The 22,937-nt window shown below is 28.7% G+C and overlaps 2 protein-coding genes across 2 annotated transcripts; both read left to right on the top strand.

The window, feature by feature from the left end:
• Positions 1-12,033: 12,033 nt before the first annotated feature.
• On the top strand, positions 12,034-12,522 carry LOC131171074 (disease resistance protein RPV1-like). Its single transcript, XM_058130526.1, has 2 exons — positions 12,034-12,100; positions 12,263-12,522. The coding sequence occupies exons 1-2, from the start codon at positions 12,034-12,036 to the stop codon at positions 12,520-12,522; spliced, it is 327 nt and encodes a 108-aa protein (XP_057986509.1).
• A 616-nt stretch (positions 12,523-13,138) lies between these two features.
• LOC110662841 (disease resistance protein RUN1-like) lies at positions 13,139-19,210 on the top strand. Its single transcript, XM_058130571.1, has 6 exons — positions 13,139-13,984; positions 14,376-14,664; positions 15,444-15,475; positions 15,804-16,026; positions 18,819-18,883; positions 19,022-19,210. Exons 1-6 carry the CDS (start codon positions 13,148-13,150, stop codon positions 19,208-19,210), a joined length of 1,635 nt encoding a protein of 544 aa, XP_057986554.1. The 5' UTR covers positions 13,139-13,147.
• The last annotated feature ends 3,727 nt before the right edge of the window (positions 19,211-22,937 follow it).

Here is a 22,937-nt window from a genome sequence, read left to right as displayed (position 1 = left end):
AATCCATTTTAAATACCATAGAGTATCCCTTCTTTATCATTTGTGCAATACTAAGAAGATTTTGATCAAGCTTTGGAGTAAGCAAAACATCAGAAATGAGCTTCATACATTTCTTCGTTTGGAGTGAAATTGAACCTTTTCCTTTAGCTTGTACAATTTCTCCATATCCCTTTCTCACTTTAGTCTTGACAAATCTATCCAAAAAGTTGAAAAAACTTGCATCATTGGCCATGTTATTTGTATAGCCACTGTCAACATTATAAATATATTTTTTTGTTGACTCACACACTTGAAATGCAACAAATAAAGATTCTTCAGCTTCTTGTTGATCTTCACTGAAATTGGCTTGTTGAGCAGGTTGCTTTTGATATTGATTTTGCTTTGCTTTCAAAAACCTTTCAATTTGACCTTGCTTCTTGCAAAAATTGCATTAAGCCCTTTTCTAGTATCTATTTTTACTATGTTTTGTCTTCCCATAAGTACCACAAGGTGGAAATTTTCTTTTCCCACTATCATCTCTGTTTTTTAGCTTCATTCTCCTTTGTGCTTGATGAAGTTTTTTTCTTTATTCTTGGCTCAAAAAGCTTAGAAGGCTCCTTCAATAACTTCTTCATTTCTTATTGAAGTTCTTTGCTCTTGAGCCTAAAGTTCGCTAATTAACTCTGCAATTGTGAGTCTCTCCACATCCCATGACTTTTCAATTGCAGAAATTTTTGTTTCAAACTTGCCTGGCAAAGAAATCATAATATTCTCTACATTTTCCATTTGGAAAATCTTCTCAAAAAAGCCTCATTTGTTTCATAGTCTCCATTAATTTGGTAGAGTATTTTTTATTGATTCACCATCCTTCATTTTGAGCATCTCAAATTCCCTTTTAAGAGTGTGCAATTTGACTGATTTCACCTTTTCACTCACTTGGAACTCTTCTCTGAGCTTATCCCAAGCTTCCTTGGCTATTTAAGCACCAACTATTCTTGGAAAGATTGAATTTGAGACAGCTTGATGAATAAAAGTTAAAGCCTTGTATTTCTCGGCACATTCATCACTACCATATTTGATTTATGCCAAGGTTAGATTTGGTGGTAAAGGTGTTGGATCTCTTCTAGTATCTACCACGTCCCACAAGTCATGAGCTCTAAAAAATGCTTTTATTTTTACGGCCCAAAAATCATATTTTTCACTTGTAAAAATAAGTGGAGTAGGAAATAAACCATTGCTAGAGGATATTTTGTGGATAACCTCTCAAATTTTTGGTGAAACAACTCTCAAATCCCTCTTAAAACTCACAAAGATAGACATAGGCCCCTTAAGATGGAAGCTTTAATACCATTTGTTAGATTTTCTCATAGCAAACTTACAAAGAGAACAGAGGTTCTCTACCTCACACAATATAAGATTGAAAATGCATAATTCACATATTGATTTCATTAGATTAGGCTGCATATATAGCAAAAAAAATATTATAAAAAGCATGGTCCATATCTACTATAGCAAGTTTCAACTTCTTTCTAATCAATCTCTTTAAATCAAGGAGAGACATACAATTACACCTAACAAATTTGACAGTAGAACTTTAAAGATTACAAAAAAACAAAAAGTGATCTTACGTCTTGTAGAAAAATCTCAAAATTTTAACACATTGCAATACTTTTATTAACCTTGATATCAATTACTGCCCGAATCACATCATGTTTCCGCAGATTATAGGAAGTTCAGAAGTATTGCCCTCATCAAATGGTTGTCATGATTCACTTGTCGAGTTCAATTTGGGCAGATGTGAAAGGCTCAAGAGTCTCCCAAATAGCATTTGTGAATTGAAATGGCTTGAGGCTCTGTATTGCTACCTATATGCTGTATCGACATCTTCCAAATTTGGGCATTAACTTTCTGATCTGTCGAGTCTCATTTGTTTTGGGCATTAACTTTCTGATCTGGTGAGTCTCACAAGCCCATCTCGCGACTACAATGGCATTTTCCATACTCACGCTACGCTAACCCCAACCTTCTCAATCTCACTAGTTCGTTTCTAGAGTCGTTTACGACACCAGCCCTTTTCTATCTCTTGTGATTTTTTTATTTGGAGATGTATTGGTAATTTATTTTGATCTGAAGTGTTGGGTTTGCTTTGAAATCTAAAGATTTATGTTTGATTTGTTTCAATTCTTGTGATCTGTAATATTGGGTTTGTTTTGTTTTGGTTATTGAGATTTGAAGAACCAACGAATTGAAATGAATTGAACCAATTTATTTTGGTTTGATTTGACTCAATTAGTTCTTTACTTTGGTTGGATTTTATTTTCAATAGAAGATAATTCGATGCTAAAAACATCTTTTTAAATCTTCATTTCTTGAAAAAGTCATTTGCATGTACGTACCAGCATTTATCTAAAGCCAACATTTCAATTTTCTCTTCTAGCCTCTAAAGGACACCACTCATCTTTTTAAGCCTATAATAACTCATCTTCCTTCTATAAACAACAAAGCAATCGCTGCCAACGTGTTCTCAGCAATCCACAACCGCTTTTTCTTTATGAGCTTGATTATTTTCCATTGAAGCAAAGTTATCTATCTGAAAAATCAATTTCTAATAATTCTTAATATGATGTTTGGAAGAAGACTAGAAGAAAGCAAACGTTTTATAGAATTAAATGAAAATCCGAGTGATGAGAGTGAAGGTACAGAGTTGGTGGAGCTACAAAAATTTCATTGGAAAGGCAAATCAAGGGTATTCATTTGGTTACTCGAATTAAATCAAACTGAATTTTTTACTAACTAATTTTTGAATCAACTCTAAAATATTAATCGAATTAAATTAAAATTGAGAGAAAATTTAACTTAATGGAAATAAAAAATGTTCAATATTTATAATTATTTTTATTTATACAAAATAAAAAATAATATTTATCATTAATAAAAGAATAATTATAAATTAAATATTATTATTAAAATTATAGAAAATCATTTAACATCAAAATATTATGCCAAATTCTTGCATATAAAATTCATAATAAACCCTAAATAGTTAGACTATATGATATAATAATATAATATTTAAATAAAGATAGAAAAACTTACTATTTAGTGAATTTTACCACTAATCACCATCTGGTCCACGTATTTTGAAAATTGAATGATTTAGTCGTGACTTTGCTTCTGTTAAGGTCCTTTCGTCCATTCTATAGTCTTACTAATTTCAGTGGTGGTCCAATGAGAGAGAAAATTTTTAGACGATGAAATTACCCTTTACTTACTTTCTCTCTCTCTCTCCCCCTTATTCTCTTTTTGTTTTTATCTGTCAATAAAAATAGTGTACATTATTTATACAAAAAAATTAATTAGTTTCTTTAAATTACTAAATAATTAAGGAAAATTATTTCTAAGAAGAATTCTAAATAATTAAGGAAAATTATCTCTAAGAAGAGAAAACATAAAAATGATGTCTAAAAAATTAAAAAATATATATAAATTAAGATTTAGTCTCCACATAACAAAATTTATATTTTTGTTTGAGAACATATTGTTCAAAATGTATGAATCAACTAATTAATTTCTCTAAAATATAATTGCTAAATAATAATATTTTTTAAAATACAGGATGCCCTAATGAACTCACCTACCGTGACCAATTAAAATTTTTCTTTTTTTTGAAAAAAAAAAGAAAATTAATTCTTCTACATATATGAGATAAAACAATGTCATATAAGCTTCCTTTGAAATAAATCATTTATAAGAAAAGAATTCAATTAAATTCTCATAAAATCATATTTAAATTTTATTTTTTTAAAATAATTTTTTTAAATTAAAAAGAATTAGTATTAAAATTAATAAAAAAAATTAATTAAAAAGAACCAGTAAACCTTTGGTTAATTAGATAAAAGTACATTGTGGTTCTTTAGATAGATATATTTATTAGAATAAGTATAAATTTAGATTTGTATGTTAATTGAAAATGTATAAAATTAGGCTTTTATACCTCTGCGTTGCATGAATATAATAATTGTCGTTATGTTAAAATAAAGCAGCATCTCAAAATTGATAATTTGTTTATCTAAGTTAATATTAATGGAATCCCAATTAGCTCATGCTATTCAAAAATTGAGGAATTCAATCGTCTGTTGTCAAATTCAATTATTGTGGCAAGCTATAATTATCTCTATTCATCTTCTTAGTTTTTAAAATTTTAAAAAATAAAATAAAATAGGAAGTTTCAATAGAGATTAACACAGTTGATATGATAAAAATGACTTAAATTTAATGTTGAAAACTGCAAAACCAATATCATAACTTGACTACACTCCAATCAACCAAGTGCCAGAAGAATATATATTTGTGATATCAAAGCTCACAAATCTCTCCATTTAACAATATTCAAAGGTATGCACAAAGAAAAAAGTGTCATCAATTAACCTTTTGGAAGCATTTTATCAAATATGTGATGCCAGTACGTGAGAGTTGATAGCTTATGCTGTCCTCTTCTATGCAAGTGGTTTCATTAAAGTCAATAAACCATTCTATTTATAAACTGTGTCCGTCATATATAGTCAATGTTGTAATATTATTAGGAGAAAATGGGTAAAATAGACAAATCTAATAGAGTTTTATGTATATACAGATTATATAGGTATAGATTTCAATACAATATGAATTCTAATGCCTTTGAAATTTGCCAAGTTTCTTACCCATTATTACTTTGCTTCTTTTATCATGTTTTTGCTAGGGTTGAACAAAATTAATTGCCAGCCTCATTAATTGAATTATTTTTTTATTCAGAGAAAGAAAAAAACTGAACTGAATCTTTTAGGTTTAATATACATAAAATTATTAATATTTATAATATAATTTCTGATTACATTAATTTTTATAAAATTAAATTAAAATTCAGTGAGTTTTATAAAAAAAAATTAAAATTTAATAATTTTTATAAAAATAATTATAAAATTAAGTAATTGTGTGCAATAATTGCCCTGTTTCATGAGAGGAAGAAGGAAGAGTTTGACAATGTAAAATTAGGAATTTCGGAGGTAAGTTGGGCTTTAAGAAATTGGGATGCTTAAATATTGAATAGACTCCAAGGGATATGAACTCAAATTGCTAATGGTTCTCTGAGCCCAATTATTTTATTATTATTTTTTAACTCTGAAAAAATCTAGCAAGATTTAAAATAAATAATATATTAAGTTCAAGAGTTATTATTCAGTGTTCCTATAACTATTTAGAGAAATATATTTATCTTAAAATTTCATTGATTAAAATAAGGATTAAGGCTCAATTCCACTTCTGTGTTTATTGGAAAATTTTAATTTAATTTATTTTTAATTTTTTTTTGTCTAATTTAGTTTAAAATTTTCAATTTAAACTCATTTTAGTCTAAAAATCAAGAAAATTAAGAAATTAAACTTCTTAATTTTTGGACTTAAATCAAGAAATCGAGAAATTAATCCCAAAATCAAGAAATTAGACTTTTTAATTTTTAATTTAATTCAAAAAATAAAAAAATTTAGCTCATAAATTTTAAGTTTTAGGCTAAATTAATCTTAAATTAAAATTTTTAGGCTAAATTAAACAAAAAGTTAAACACGAGTTAAATTGAACTTTTCCGATAAGTACCAGGGCTAAATTAAACATTTTGCCATTAAAATACTTTACATGAAATTTGTCTTTTTTTTAAATGCTTCTTGATTAGCATCTTAATTTTTTAAGTATATTACTATGTTACTTAAATTTAATTTTTGTAACAGTATTTAATATAATTCCGCAATCTGATTTGTTATTTAATGATTAAAAAAAGTAATTTTATTGAAGAATAAAATAAAATAGACATGATTTACTCAAATAAAAAAGTATCCTGATGCTGCTGTCTAAAAAAAATCCTGATAATAATATTTTACAATAAAAAGTAAATTTATATAATGAAAAATAAATTTTAATATATTAAGGCTCTCTTTATTTTAAAAAAATACTTTTTTAAAAAATATTTTCTACATTTTTTAGAGTTTGAGGCACTCAGAAAAATTGATCAACAAAAAATATTTTTTTAATTAAAGAAAAATATTAAATAAGAAAAATAACTTTTATTTTTCAAAAGAGAAAATTATTTTCTATTTTATAAATTTTAATGAAAATATTAAAGTAAAAAAAATCATATTAATATACTAATAATATAAATTATTAATAGTATTAATTATTTAAATTAGAAGTTCGTGAAATTAGATTTATTTTATAATTATTTTAAGTTAATAGTTGAAATCGCAACATTCATTTTGTGGTTAAGTGGAAAGGCACACAGAAAAGTGACAATTCAAACAAGGTTTGAATCCTCGTCCCAACATCAGGAACAGTTTCTTTTAATGAGAAATCGGACCAATTGGATTAAATTCAACTGAATTTATCGATTTATTAGTTAATAAAGCGGTTCATTCCAGTTTAGAAATGGGTTTATATAAAAATAGATTTGTGAATGAATCAAACTATAATTGCTGATTAAATTAATCCGATTGATTCATCCGATTCGAATTTGAAAACCTTGCTCCTACAAGCATTGTGTTATAGTGAAAGCTCTAGTGAGAATGTAATTAAGAAATGAAGGACAAGTAAAAATAACTTTTGTAAATAAATGTTTGAATATTTTTTTTTACTTTTATTATTATTATTATTATTATTATTATTATTAATAAGGTTTTGATTGAATTGAAATTAAAGTTTTAAAATTAGTTGTAATTTTATAAAATTAAATTTGAATGGTTGTGTATGATAATGGAACAGTGGTGCATATATATATATAAAATTAATTGAGTTAAAAAGTTTAAACATAAACGAGAAATTACAAAAAGTTATCTTGCAGTTCTACGCAATTGTCGATTTAATTTCTTAATACAAAAAGTACATCGGTTTGATATGCCATTAACAAATAAAAGAAATTACTTAGAAATTAATATATTAATATAATTTAATCTTTCAATAAAAAATAAATTAATATATTAAAATTTAATACAACAATAAATATGAAAAATATTAAAGTAAAAAAATTCATATTATTATACTAATAACATAAATTATTAGTACTATTAATTATTTAAATTAGAAATTAGTGAAATAAGATTTATTTTATAATTATTTTAAGTTAATTGTTGAAATCGAAACATTCATGTTGCGATTGAGTGGAAGGCGCACGGAAAAGTGACAATTCAAACAGGGCTAAAATCCTCGTCGCAGCTTCCGAAGCAATTTCTTTTAAGGAGAAATCAGACCGGATTTATCAGTTCACCAGTTAATCAAGTGGTTCATTCCGGTTTAGAAACAGGTTTATATCAAAAATAGATTTATGAGTGAATCAAACCGGTCTAAGCTCCAATGATAATTAATTTATATTAAATATTTGATAAAATTTTATTTAGCTACTGTTGCTTATGTGTAAAATGACTAATAAGGGAGTGTATATATATAATTATTTTATTATTAAAATAAATATATAATTTTTAATTTATTATATTCTATAATTTATTTTAGGGAGATTTAAAATTTCATCCTTGAATATTGCCATTATTTAAAAGTCAGTCCCTCCATTTTCAAAAACTTATTAAAACATCCTTGTAATTTTCCATTATTAACAGAATGGTCCTTTCGTCTATTTTCCATCCTCTTTTCTATCTAAAAGGAGAGAGAAATTTTTTAAAATCTCATTTTGCCCTCATAACCTCATGAATTGAAAAAAAAAAACCCTTTCCCCAAATTTTGAAATCCCTAACCCTCTCCCATGTCACTCTCACCTACATGCTCTCTGTCCCACAAGGAGATTTTGTCCTCTTCACAATCAAAAGCTTCATTATTTACCCGAAAACTTTCTGTCACTCGACTATCACATTGTACTCGAGGATAATCTTGCAAAAAAAGGAAGGAGATATTAACTTTGGTACTAATAATTCCTAGGGTGTAGAGTGTGGTCCCTGTGTGTTGGATTGTTGTCGACAAAGGTGGGGTAAAGGTAACATATTTTATAGAGATTTATTGATAGAAGGACTTATCAGTATACACCAGTTGGGGTCCGCTTGTAAGACTAAAAAGGAAATAAGAAATCAAAGTAAAGTTCTTGTAAAATTCTAAAAATAAACTAAAAAATTAAAAATTATAGTTAATTGAGTTAAAAAGTTAAAATAAAAATCCCAAATTATGGAGAACTTCACAACTACCATAAAAGAGATACAGCAGACACCTCAAATTTATGAATCCACCTTTCATTTCCAGTATCCAATTAAATTGTTTCTATTTTTTTTTTTTTAATTTAATACTACAAATTTGTCCTCATGAAGGAAATTTTAAGTAATTCTTAATTATTTTGCATAAAGATTACCACCTACACGGATTCACTTTACAATCCTTTTCTAAGACTCCAAGAAAGAAAGAAAAAATACTAAAAAAAAAAAAGAATTAAAAAAATTAGAGGAGGAGTGTATAGGTTCCTTTGTAAGAGTTAAGAAGGAAACAAGAAATTACATTAGGAGTATAGGTCATTCTATAAGACTCCAAGAAATTATAATTGAAGTGTAAGTTTTTTATAAGACTCAATTAAAAAATAAGAAATCAGAGCAACAGTAAAGGTTGTCCTATAAGTCTTCAAAGGAATCAATAAATTATTAAGAAATTAGAGCATAAGTGTAGGCCATTAAATAAGACTTTAAGAATAAACAAAGAAATTAGAATAATAGTATAAGTTCTTTTGTAAGATTCATGGAAAAAAATTAAGAAAAGACTCAAGAAGAAACTAAAAAAATTAAAGCAGTAGAATAAGTCCTTTTGTAAAACTCAGCAAAAAAACCAAGAAATTAATGTGGGGAGGTGACAGGAATTACATCAAATCAATAAAGTAAATTGTGGGTCTAAGGGGTGACCTATTCTTCTCAGTATGCTTCTTTCCGAGTAATTTCATCATCTATATATAGCTATAGGTTTCAAAAGTCTGGAATTTAAAATTTCATTGGAATTTCCTAAAAACTATAGAGGAATAATGAATATGACTTGGGGAATCATATAATATAAAGTCTACACACATAATTATCATTTCGTTAAGTTCAGTTTACTTTAACTTCTAAGAGTCTCATGTCATCCATATTGCTTGTCTTTCTTGCTAAATAAATAGCTTCTAATTCATCTTCTGTCATCTCAAAAAATGACATTTTCTCGTCTGTATTTAAAAGAAGGTAGAAAAAAAACAAAAAAAGAAAAGAAAAACTGAAGAAAGTACAAGGTCCAATTTGGTAAAGTTGTGTACATTATTCAAGAATAGGAGAAAAGTCTTGTTTCTTAATTTTTCTTTTTTCAATAAATTATCATTTTATTTATTTTTATATACAATTAACTAATTACAGGCTCTCTCAAATACATAAAAAATTATTAACTTCAATTATTAATTTTTTAATTGATTTCCGATGAAATTTAAATTAAAGAACTTATAATCTTAACATAATATGTTTGATACCACTTTGACTGCAATTTCTAATATTGTTAGAATAGTGTTGATTTTGGGTATTTTATAATTATAGCAAAAAAGATGGGCAATTTGGAGGGGTTGCTCCCTTTGCCACAGTGTTCTTCCTTCTCCCTTCCTATAGCTGTAGTTTTTCTTCTTTTCACATACCTTCATTCCCTCTCTCTTCCCACATGCGTAGCAGGAAAAACGATGATGTTTTTCCTTGCTTCTGCTTCCTCCATTTGCTCTTCGCTCTTTTACGCACTGAAGGTTTGCCTACTCTTATTCAAATTTCGATTTTGTTCACCTGCTCTCTTTCCTTCTTTCACACGAGAGATTAGTTGAGTTTTCACCTACTTGTATCATATGAAGATCCATCACCCACAAGAAATCACTTTACAATGCTATTAAAAGACTATAAGAAGGAATCAAGAAATTAGGGTAGGAGTGTAGGTCGTTTTGTAAGATTCTAATTAAGGAGAAACCAAGAAATTAGAGCAAAGTGAACCAAGAAATTAGGAGTATAGGTCCTTAATTTTGTAAGACGTAAGAAAACAAATAAATTAATGGGTCCTTTTGTAAGACTTTAAGAAGAGACCAATAAATTAGAGTAGAGTATAAATCCTTTTGTAAGACTTCAAGAAGGAACTAAGAAATTAATATAGACTCTAAGTGCTATACAATTGGCTAAAAAGAAACAAATTGTGGGTTCAAGGAACTATATAATTTCTTTTTTTGGCATTATTTTGTGAATGTTTTTGTGCGTATTTCTTTTATTATTAAGGTTTTAATAGAATTTAAACTTGAAATTTTATAACTTTAAAACCAATTACAATTTTATTAAATTAAAATTGAATGATTTCAATGGTTGCGTGTGATGATGGAACAATGGTTCATACTTAATTAATTATAAATTATAATTACTTGAGTTAAAATTCTTAAAATAAAAATCATAAATTATAGAGGACTCTACAATTGCCACAAAAAAGAGATACAATGGACACCTCAAGTTTATGAATGAACCCACCTTTTCCTTTCTAGTATCCAGTTAAATTATTTCTTTTTGTTTTTTAATTTGATACTAGAAAAGTTGTCCCATGAAAGAAAATTTTAAAAATTTCTTAATTATTTCATATAAAGATTCACTGTCCACTCGAATTCATTTTGCAATCTTCTAGTAAAACTCTAAGAAACCAATAAATTAGAGCAAGAGTGGGTCTTTTTGTAAGCCTTATGAATGAACAAAGAAATTAGAGTAATAGTGTAAGGTGATTCTATAAGACTTCAAGAAGCAACCAAGAAATTAGAAAATTTGTATAGATCCTGTTGTAATATTCAAGAAGAAACTAAGAAATTAGAGTAAAAGTATAGGTCATCCTATAAGCTCCAAGAAAGAACCAAGAAATTATAACAGGAGTGTAGGTCCTTTTGTAAGACTCAAGAAGAAACATAGAAATTAGAGCAATAGTGCAGGTGATTATGTAACACTCTAAGAAGGAACCAAGAAATTAGAGTATTAGTGTAGGTCCTTTTGTAAAATTCAAGAAGGAACTAAGAAATTAGAGCAGGAGAGTAGGTTGTTCTATAAGACTCCCAAAAAGAACCAAGAAATTAAAGCAGTATAGGTCCTTGTATAAGACTTAAAAAGTAACTGAGAAATTAAATATATAATTCATTTATGCTATATTTGGATAGAGAGATTTGACCCTATAAATTTAGATTTGAAATAATCTATTGCATAGACTTATACCCTATGTATTCATGTCAAGTTTAAAAATTAAAGATTTAAAATAACTACCTTTACCATGTTATTTCAAATCCATCATCAAATATATTAGCTCTACATAATTTCATAAATTCTAAGCAATTTCATGAAAATTCTTTTATTAATCAAATAAAAAATTTTTAAATTTATGAATTTGAAATTCTAAATTTTAAATAAAAAATTTGAAATCCAAATTTCAAATTTAAATCAAAGAATTCAAATGGTGCTTTTATTTATTTATTTTAAAAAGAATCCCTCTTTTTATAAAGAATTGATTAATTTATATCCTTAAACAAAGCTCTACTCGATAACACAATTTCATATAAAGAGATCCACCGCCCACGCAGGTTCACTTTTGTGACTTCAAGAAGGAACCAAGCAGGAGCGTCGCACATCTGATCAAAAAGAAAGAAACTAATGGTCATATCAAAAAGCAAATTGTGGTTCAAGGGAGTCTTCAAAAGCCTGAAATTAAAAAAAAAAATAATAATAATAAATTGAAAATTCCTGAAAGCTACATAGGAATAACGAGGATGCTACATAGGAATATAATGAGGATGAAGGACAAATATTTTTTAATTGTCTAGTTCACAATCGTCATTTCAGCATCCATAGGTTTCAAAAGTCTGGAATGTAAAAAAATTCATAGGAACTTCCTGGAAGCTACAGAGGAATAACAAGGACGTTGCAGGCAATGATATAATATAAACTCTCTCACACAGATTTATCATTTTGCCAAGTTCATTCTTCTTTTACTTCTAAGAGTCTACTTTCTTTCATATTGCTTGTCTTTGCTGCCAAATAAATGGCTTCTAGTTCATCTTCTTTCAGCCCCTCTAAATTAAGCTATGATGTTTTCCTTAGTTTTAGAGGTGTAGATACCCGCCCAAATTTTACTAGTCATCTTTACGCTGCTTTGAATCGAAAAAATATTACAACATTCATAGATGATGCTCTTGACAGAGGAGAAGAGATATCTTTAACCCTCTTGAAAGTGATCGAAGAATCAAAGATTTCAGTCATCATTTGCTCAGAAAACTATGCGTCGTCTCGATGGTGCCTAGATGAACTCCTGAAGATACTAGAGTGCATGAAAGCAATGGGCCGATTGGTTGTACACATTTTCTATCATGTAAACCCATCTGATGTTAGAAATCAGACTGGAAATTTCGGAGAAGCATTTGCGAAACTTAAAGAACGATTCAAGGAGAGCATAGACAGGGTGGAGAGGTGGAGTAGTGCTTTAAGGGAAGCAGCCAATCTATCTGGATGGGATTCCAATAACTATAGGTAACTCTTTTCAGCTCTGGTTCTGCATAATATATATACATATATATAAACTAATTGCTCAACCGTTAAACTTTCCAGCCAAGAACTGACCAAAATGATAATAAAAATCTTTACTCAATTTCTGGGAAGAACTAACTTTTTCGATTTATATCTATGCACTTATTATAGAAAAGATATGATTCCTAAGTTTATATGCATCCCCCAATTCTTGGATCTTTCTAATCCCTCACTAGGACAGAAAAATCAGGAAAAATAGAACAAGATCTGTTTGGGGAATGAAATTTATGATGTCAAATCTCACTGATATATAACTCGAATGCTATATATTAAGTTGTTAAAATTATGCTCTTTCTCTGTTCTTTTATTTATTATCACGGACTAGTTACATCGTCTATTCATTTTATTGCTTTAGGCTTGAATCCGAATTGAGTGAAGAAGTCGCTGATCACATTCTGAAGATATTGTATCCCATCTCGTTTACTGCTTCTACTGGCTTAGTTGGGATTGATTTACACGTTGAAAAAATCAAATCATTTTTAGGGATTGACCCAACAAATGTTCGGGTAATAGGAATTTGGGGAGTGGGTGGTATTGGAAAGACCACCATAGCTGAAGTTCTAGTTAGTCAAATGTATAATCAATTTTATCGTATTTGTTTTCTTCGCAATGTTAGGGCAAAATCAGAAAAACTTGGGCTAGTTGATTTAAGAAAAATCTTTTTTTCTGAACTCCTAGGGATTGAAATTACAATAGAAATGCTCCAAGTGCTACCCACTTTTGCCAAGGATTCACTTAAGAGAAAGAAAGTTCTTGCTGTTCTTGATGATGTTGATGATCCTGTACAACTAGAAGCTTTAGCTGTTAATGATGATGATTGTTTTGGGTTGGGAAGTAGAATCATTTTAATAAGCAGAGACAAACAAGTCCTTAGCAGTGCTGAAAAAATATATGAGGTTAAGGGATTGGATTGTAGTGATGCTCTTCAGCTGCTAAGTATGAAAGCCTTCAAACAAAACCATCCTCCGGTGGAATATGTAGAGTTGTCCAAAAGGGTAGAAACTTATTGTAAAGGTGTTCCATTAGCTCTCAAGGTTTTGGGTTCCTATTTGTGCAGAAGGACTTCTAAAGAATGGGAAAGTGCATTGAATAAACTGAAGGTATCTCCTGACTACAACATTCTGAAAGTCTTAAAAGTAAGTTATAATGCTTTAGATCGAATGGAAAAAAGCATATTTCTAGATATTGCATGTTTCTTCAAAGGATATGACAAAAGCTGGGTAGAAGATATATTAGATGATTGGGTTATAATTCGTCTAATGGATAAGTGTCTCGTAACTATTGTCAATAACAAGTTAGAGATGCACGATTTGATAGTAGAAATGGGTCAAGATATTGCTCGGTGGAAGGGTAGCAGATTATGGAATTCTATGGACATCTGGCAAATATTGACCACAATTGATAATAATGTAAGTATGGGAATGAGTTTATATATATATATATATATATATATGGAATTTATTAATGCTATAAAATTTTATGATATTTTCTTGCCTAGACCCACTTCATCAAGCATTCAAGATATAGTATATATGATGGGACCCACCTATCAAATATATAGTCTCACACACACACACATATATAAGGAATTTATTAATGCTATAAACTTTTATAATATCATTTAAAGGATTTTTTTTTGCTTAAACCCAGTTCATCATGCATTCAAGATATTTATCAAATATATGATCCCACATATTTTTGTTTTGGATTAATGGTAAATAAGAATTTCCTTCATTTAAAAAAAAAATTATTGATTATTGATATATAAAATTCCTGTGCCTTTGCATTGTTGATTGTTAGGCAAAGAAAGCAGTTGAAGGCCTATTTTTGGACATATCTAAAGTTGGAAGGGTGTATTTGAATGATGCAGTCTTCTCACGAATGCACAACTTGAGATTGTTGAAATTTTATAGGTCTTTTTCTCATTTAAAGAAGGAAGGTACTGGCTTCATATTTAAGTCAAATTGTCTGAAAAGTCTTCCCAACAAGTTGAGTTTACTTGATTGGGAAGAATACCCTTTCAAGTCCTTGCCATTAAATTTTTACATGGAAAACCTTGTCCGCCTCCGCATGCGAAATAGCAAATTTGGTAAGCTTTACATGTTTTTATTTTTTTTCTCTTTTATAATTTCATCAATTAAATATTTTACTGTGAAGCTCTTAGACTAAAACCAAAAACTATTTTAGAGTTCACCAAACTAAAAATTTCAAGATTTTTTAATTAATTCTTTTTTATCATTTTGTAAATAACTTAATGAATGTATTGAATAGAAAATCTTAGGATTCTTTAAAAAAATTTTAACATTAAATTTAAAAGTAAATTTTTAATTAACATTAATTTTTTAAAAAATTAGATCAAACTGAACTTTTAAATTAGTATATATAACTTTTTTTTTATTTAGAGAAATTTTCAAGAAAAAATTCATTTGTAAATATGAAAATGTTTTCAAACATTAAATTAACGTATTGTTGCCACCTCTATAGTCTAAAAAATATAATAAAAATAAATAATTTAATTACATTTTTGTAAATTGATTATTTATTTCTTATAATTAATGTAAATATTTGTAGCTAAAAAATTAAATTAGTTAAAATATAACTAGGCTTTTTATTTACTTAATTAAAATTTTAATTTTAACTAAAGATAAATTTTACTTCGAAAATGCAGAACAAAATAATGAAAAATATGAGAAACGGATAGGAATGAATGATATAAAAATTATGAAAAATTATAAGTTGTCCCTCCTTGCATGCCACTGAGTGTCTATATATAGTCTTTGCGAGTATTTATAGTTAAAAAATATTTCATTTATTTGTGTTATGCAGTGTTTGCTAAAGTTAAAATCACTTGATCTTTCTTACTCAAAGCACTTGAAAATTCACCGCCCATGCTAAGAAAGGTACTGCAAAAGTTGTCCTCATCATGAAAGAAAATTCAAAGTTTTTTTTTTTAATTATCTCATATAAAAATTCACCGCCCATGCTAAGAAATGAATCAAGAGAGAATTAAGAAATTAGAGCAGAAGATTGTGGCGAACCTCTGATTAAAAAGGAAGAAAGATCATCAAATCAAATTAAGAAGCAAATAACAAAGATCTCTTTGATTTAGTTCGATTATTAAATTAAAAAACACCTCCCAATAGACGGCAGACATTCCTCCATCTTCGCATACGTCTCTAATTCGCATTCTATCTGTGATCTTGGCTCTTTTGTCCCTATCACCACCAGCAAGCTGCGTCGACGTCTTCCAAATCTGAGCATCAACTTTCTGATCTGTCGAGTCTCATTTGTTTTGGGCATCAACTTTCTGATCTGGCGACTTCAGTGGCGTCTTCCGGACTCACTCCACGCCAACCCCGGCCTTCTCCATCTAGCCAATACGTTTCCAGAGTCGTTTCCGATACCAACCCTTCTCTATCTCTTGTGATTTTGTTATTTTTGGATGATATTGGTAATTTATTTTGATCTGTAGTGTTCGATTTTCTTTGAAATCTAAAGATTTGTGTTTGATTTGTTTCGATTCTTGTGCTTATTAATGTTGGATTTGTTTTGTTTTGAAATTTAATTTGTAAAAATCTGCTTCTCAAAAGAAATTTGAATCACTAGTTGCAGAAACTTAGGCATTTGAATCTGTTTCTGTTATTTAAAATCTGCAAAATATATTATGCTGAACATTCACTATGTTGTATATGATTGAACCCACATGTCAATGTTACTTTCTTCTGTTGGTGCAGCCTCCACCTTTTGTTTGACTTTTTTCTATTTTTGTTGCATCACCACTTTGAGAGAAAATTACATTATCTCTTTGCAGGCAATTTGTCTACAATTATAAATTTTTTAAAATTTGTAGCTGGCACCAATAACACCTCAGTTATTGTCCAACTGTCCATAGTCATAATATTACGCATTTAGAAGAAAGGAGTTTTATACACATAGTAGATTCCTTGACTCTGCTCTTCCTTGCTCCTCCTATGCGCATGCAGTATTTAAATTTGTGTACATGCCTGTACTGTGATGTTTCTTTCAATGTTTGTCCATGTTATTGTTTATCATATAGATCTCTTCTTACCATTAGAGAATGTTAGTGTATGTTTATTATGCTTTACCCTCTTCCGTGGAAAATTTTTGTTGGCTGAAAATGGAGGGGAAAAATAAACTCACAAACCCATTTTGGCACTTGTTAAGGTTGTTGCCTCCTCAAGTAAGTTTCAATATAGTGCTTTGTGATTTTTCTCTTGGTGGTTATGCTAGTTGAGCTCATAGTACCATCAAAATTTTCTAACACTCTTTCTGAGATTAAGTTGGTAAGTGGGGAAAGATTGAATTGCCAAGTGGAAGCAGCTCCTGGGTTTGTGTCACCTTAGAAACAAAAATCTAGTCCTTTGCTTTGTACAGTAGTTAAAGAAAAAACAAGTAAAAAATCTTGGGTTTGTATTTTTTTTTCCCTTTGATAAAGATTCCAATCCTTCTGCTAGCTATTTAATTATAAACCTTCCTTTAGGCAGCCGTTAAATGATTTTATATAGCACTTCTTTCATCAAAACCAACTTTGAAGGGAGTGTGTGCCTTCTTTTAAGATCTTTTAGGGCAAGGATACACAAAAAAGAAAGAAAAAAAAAATTCATATTGCATTTTCTTTTAACTTCTCTTTGATTTTTATTGGACTCTTTGAGGACCTATCTCTGATTATTATATTTTAGTGCTCTTGGCCAAATCCATTTGAATCATACCCTCTAGCCATGATTTTTCATTTGGTGCATTAATTCAATGGGATTATGAATTGCTCTGTTTATGAAGCTAAAATCATCAACTTCTTGATTAGTAAACCAATTTATTTGATTGCTAAATCTGTGTTCTATTTGTCCTAATTGCAAAGTGATTTATTTCGGAATTTGTTGAATAATTGACATATGGGCTGGAGAAAGGTGGTTTTAACATAAGGATGGATGACAAATTTTAATAAATAATTCAGTCGTGTAATTCCTGCTGTTAGTTGCAAAACCGTTCAATCATTCGCCAAATCTCAGGTTCTGCTTTTGCTGATCACTAATGCTCACCATCATTGTTGTCCCTTTTTTCCCTATGCTCCCCATCAGTGGTGTTGTTTGTTTGTTTGTTTGTTTGTTTTTTTCTTTCCTTTTGGCTTGATTGAAGTCCTTAAGATAATTTCAATATCACTGTTCCTTATATTCCTAAAAATAATTTATAGACATTAAAACTTATTGACAAATAATCTTCACATGGATATGGATGGTATGGAGTTCACCGAATGGTATAGGAGAATAAAGATTTTTTATTTTTTCAAATGGATTTGGATGGTATGGAGTTCATAATAAATAGCGTCCAGATTAATTCAATTATATTTGTCTTTATGATAAATAATATTTTTTTTCTAATCATCCTACAATGCTAGTGTAGCTTAATTAAGATATTTTTAGTCTAAGAATTCCGATCATCCATATGCAGTATCATATTTAAAAAAAAAAAAGATATTTTAATGAATATAGAGACAATTATTCCATTTCAAATCCAATTTAGCTCTAAAAAGAAATTTAATTAAGATGTATTTGTTGTTAAATTTTTGGGGAAATTACAATTTAGCAACCTGTTTTTTGTGCTTTTTCAATTCAAGGATTGAAGAAAATTTCATGATAAATCTATTATTGAATTATCGCATCATTAACAAATCGAGAGAAAAGGGCTAACGCCATTAATTGCGCTTATGGGTATGGATACAATTATTTGAATAAATTTTGAACAAAAATTATTATGAAATATTAATTTGCATATTCATATCTAGAGATCTATGTATGTATCGGGGCTTTGCTTTCTAGTGTATCCCACACGCCTATAACTAAATTAGTTTCTTCACCTCCTAGCAAAGTGACATAAAGAAATAATTTTTCCTTTAATAAAATTTTGATCTTCTAATTTATTGACACCATCAGCATAGAAGGCTCTATAATTTATGAAAATGCTCTGCAATTTATGATAAACTCTAGTTTCCACCATTTTAAAATCCTTTTTATTCACATTCATATTCAATTTCTTGCATGGATCATGAAATATGTGTATGTATATTCAACTTTTTTTAGCTAAAGTTTCATCTCTAGCATGATTTCCTTTCTTGATGGAGTGTACTTAGTTTATGTTTTCAGGAGAAGAATTTTACTGCTGATTCTTTAAGACATTGAAACTTGTGGCATTGAAATTAAGGCTCTTATGTGAAATTGCATTCTGTAGCTCATGGTGTTCAATTCTGGTCTGATCCTCCAAATGAGATATTGAGTTTCCTCACAGAAGATGCAGTGATAGTGACTTTGTGTTAACTCAGGTTGCGAGCCTATTCGTGTGACTATAATTGAGTTTCCTCACAGAAGAACAGGAACGAAGTGCTTTGGAATGCTAATCAGATTACAAGCTCTGCTTCCTCCTTCTTGCATTAGTGGTTAGCTGCCAAAGTTAGTGACCATCCAGCCCATTTTGACTACTCTTCAACAGTTTCTGTGGCTGATTTGTTGAAATGGCCCAAGCCTGCTTCGAGATTCTTGAAATGCAATACAGAAGCTTCTCCCCGTCCGGATCATAACCAAATTGAGCGGGTTGGGTTCTTTGTGATTAGAGAGGACAGCTGATTAAGACTTGCTAAATTGAGCTTCTTGGTCCACATGATCCGAAAATCGCTGAAGCTCTCCATCTCCAAGAAGCTCTTAGTATGATTGATGAAAGAGGCATGCATATCACCTAGTTTATTAACTTATTCAACCTTGATTGAATGCTGATGTTATTCCTTATACTGATGTTATAGATGCCCTGTGCAAGAATGGATTAGTGAAATCTGCTGTAACTTTATTTGATGAGATGACTAAGTAGGGAATCAAGCCTAATGTTGTCACAAGGGAACTCAAGAAAATTACAGTGGCAAGCAGGAAATTTTGTCCATCTTAAATGCTTGCAGGTGCGTAAAATGCAACAATTGTTGTTGTTTTCTATAATAAGATCACTGCCATGTTGTGAATGTTTAAAAATGAGAACATGCTATAATTACACTGTAATTTTGGTGCATTTGCATATGAGGGAAATTTATATCTGTTGCAAATTTTTATCATATATAAAAAATAAAACCTGCAAACTGATAATAATAGTTGCAATGTGGATGAAGCAAATATTATATGTGCTTCTGTAATTTTAATCTTATTTTAAGTTCAGAATTAGCGGGGTTAATATTGATGTATTGTTTTTCGCTCATTGAGGGAAGTATTTACTTTTTATTTTTAGTTTCATTATTGTTCCTTGATGATGCATGAGGCTCGTGGTCAATGCTTAATCAGGTCAAGAATTGAGATTATCAGATTTTTGAAGCGCTAATATATTTCTTGCCTGTGACCTTTCTGCCTGCTTTGTATCATGCAGGTGGTTTTAGATACATCAAAGATATTAAACATCGAATGTGGATATTTTTTGATTTGTGCCTTTCTGGATGCAGTCCCTGAGATTCCTTTGAAGATGCTTCGATTTTATTGGAGGAGCTTTGATTGTTTGATAATCAGGCGTATGGTGTAGCACACGTACTTACAATGGCTTTCGCAATGTAATTTTAGAGTCTGATTCTTTGCTGTTGGTACAAGCTTTCCACTCCAATCAGCCTGATCTCTCTTATTTTGATTCTATTGTCACTGATTGTAAATTTTCTTCTTAATTAATTCTGCTCTATTTCTTTTACTCGTCCATTGCTCAACACATACAATTTAGTTTTTTTGTCAAATCTCCGGGAGTGGGTTCCTGCACTGTTGTCCATTGCTTTCCTGCACTGTTGTCCATTGCTTTCCTGCACTGTTGTCCATTGCTTAACATATAATTAGTTTTTAGTTTAATCTCCAGAAGTGAGGTCTTGTCACTCGTGATTTCTTACGATAATTTATCTTAATGCAATTTCCTTTTGTTTATATATATGCTACAATTGCCACAAATGAGATATAATGAGCATCTCAAGTTTGTGAATTCACCTGTCCTACCCAGTTAAAGTATTTCAATTTTTTTCTTTTTAGTTTCATTCGTCTACCTTGCAAGGGAATTCATTCGTCTACTTTGCAAAGGAAAACTTGACAATTTCTAATTATCTACTTGTATCAGTATTCCGCATTTACATATTATTCTCATTCAAACTTGCTGGAAGCAACAGTATATAATCACAGCACAAAAATTCATTGGCCCTTTCACATATTTACCTTTTCTCGTTGGTTTTTAAAACAAGGTAGAAAAAAAAATCTGAAGAAGATACAAGGCCTAGGTTAGTATAGTTAATTGCATTGATAACGCAATCTCATGTGAAGATTCATCACCTATTTGGATTCATTTTACAATTCTACTCTTAAGACTCTTAAGAAGTAACTAAGAAATTAAAGCAAGAGTACAAATCCTTTTGTAAGACTTCAAAAAGAAACCAAGAAATTAGAGTGTGAATGCAGGTTTTTTTTTTAAAACTTCAATAAGGAACCAAGAAATTACAGCATGAGTATAGGTCCTTTTTGTAGGACTCTAAGAGGGAACGAAAAAAAAAATTATGGATAATAAAAAAAAAAATTAGAGCAAAAGTATAGATTCATTTGTAAGATTCTAAAAAGGAACTAAGAAATTAGATGATGAGTGTAGTTTCTTTTGTAAGCTTTCAAGAAGGAACTAAGAAATTAGAAGGAATTCTAGATCCTTTTGTAAGAAACCAAGAAAAACCATGAAATTAGAGAGGAATATAGAACCTTTGGTAAGACCCCAAGAAGTAAATAAAAAATTAGAACAGGAGTTTAGGTCCTTTTGTAGGATAGGAGCTTAGGTCCTCTTGTAACACTCTAAGAAGGAATCAAAAAATCATATTACTTTCATGTAAAATATATCATTTGTTCATAATATATTTTTTATGATTTATTTTTTAAAAAAGATATATATATTTTTTTGTAATTCTCTTTTTATTTGCATGAATATATGTAAATATATTATCTAATGTGCCATATTGCCATTTATTCCCCTTCCTTTACACTTTAATATATATTAACTTTTTAAGGCTTCATTTTGAATAAATAATTTGTAAGAACAGAATTTAATTAAATTTTCACATAATCATATTTGGTTTTTACTTTTTTTAAAAAGACTTTACATAATTTATTGTGTAAAAGATAATAAAATGGAAAAATAATTATTATTATTTTATGTTAATATAATATAGTTTAATATAATATATATAACCTGCATTGCTTGTTGTCTGTACTTATTTGTCTGTATTCATTATTTAATTTTTTTATATGCAATTTTGGAAAAAATTACATATTAATTAATTAATAAATAAATATTGAAACAAATAGAAAATTTTCTTCAGGGAAAATATGATAATACAACAAAATTAAGAAAAATAAAGTAAAGATTTAAATTAAAAAAAAAACTATATAGACAAAAAAAACACTTCATTATATTCTAGTAATATATAATTAAGTAACAATATGTATTATTATTTATCAATAATATCTTTTATTTTTGTTTTTCAAAATATCTGTCTTATTAGTACAATACTTTTTCTCCCAATTTTTTTATTATTGCATAAATTCTCCTATTCATAATTTCATATTTGTTATTAATTTTTACATATAATTTTGTATATATTAATTAAAAAATTTAATGAATTGAAATTTTATAACAGAAAAGTATATATCATAAATGCGTTGATGAAAAATTTAAGTTATATAATTTAAAAATATATTGTACAATAATTTTTTTCTTTAATACAACTTTTAATATTTATATAAACTTATTTAAATATATAAAATTTTGAAGTAAATGAGCATTTAAATATGATTTATGATAATATAAAAATAAATTTATTTTATATTAAGTGGTTAATTTTCGAAATAAAGTCTAAATGATTTTTATGAATGATATTTTAATTTTTATAAATTTATAAAGTAATATTTTACACGCTAATATATATATTCCTTTTTTTAAATTAAATAGTATTTTTATTAATTCAATTGGTAAATCATTTTTAGTGTTTAGTAAATATTATTTTCATTTAGAAAATATCTCATAAAGATATGTAATAATATTAAACTTATAAAATTAATATTTTATAATGGGTTGAGTTGGGCGTAGTGGTGGCCACGGTCCGGTTTGGAACCGGAATCGAACCGAAACCGGACTGATCAAATCCAGACCAAAACCGGTCAAAATTGAAACCGTTATTAAACCGAACCTAAATCGTTCCTCCATGGTTTGGTTCAGATTCAAGATATTATAAAACCGTTGAACCGTCGATTTGATTCGAATTAAAATCATCGATTTGATTCGAATTAAAACTGTTTGTTTGAAATCGAATCG

The sequence above is a fragment of the Hevea brasiliensis genome, chromosome 12, assembly GCF_030052815.1.
Source record: "Hevea brasiliensis isolate MT/VB/25A 57/8 chromosome 12, ASM3005281v1, whole genome shotgun sequence".
In the NCBI taxonomy this organism is placed as follows: Eukaryota; Viridiplantae; Streptophyta; class Magnoliopsida; order Malpighiales; family Euphorbiaceae; genus Hevea; species Hevea brasiliensis.
The sequence above is the reverse complement of the archived record's forward strand: the minus strand, read 5'-3'. Positions and strand labels throughout refer to the sequence as shown.

Coding starts and splice junctions, on each gene's coding strand:
- LOC131171074 (XM_058130526.1), top strand. CDS start 12,034: ATGGCTTCTAGTTCATCTTCTTTCAGCCCCTCTAAATTAAGCTATGAT. Junction 12,101..12,262: donor TGTTTTCCTTAGTTTTAGAG/GTGTAGATACCC, acceptor TCATTTGCTCAG/AAAACTATGCGTCGTCTCGA.
- LOC110662841 (XM_058130571.1), top strand. CDS start 13,148: ATGTATAATCAATTTTATCGTATTTGTTTTCTTCGCAATGTTAGGGCA. Junction 13,985..14,375: donor TGACCACAATTGATAATAAT/GTAAGTATGGGA, acceptor GTTGATTGTTAG/GCAAAGAAAGCAGTTGAAGG. Junction 16,027..18,818: donor GTTATTTTTGGATGATATTG/GTAATTTATTTT, acceptor TGCATTCTGTAG/CTCATGGTGTTCAATTCTGG.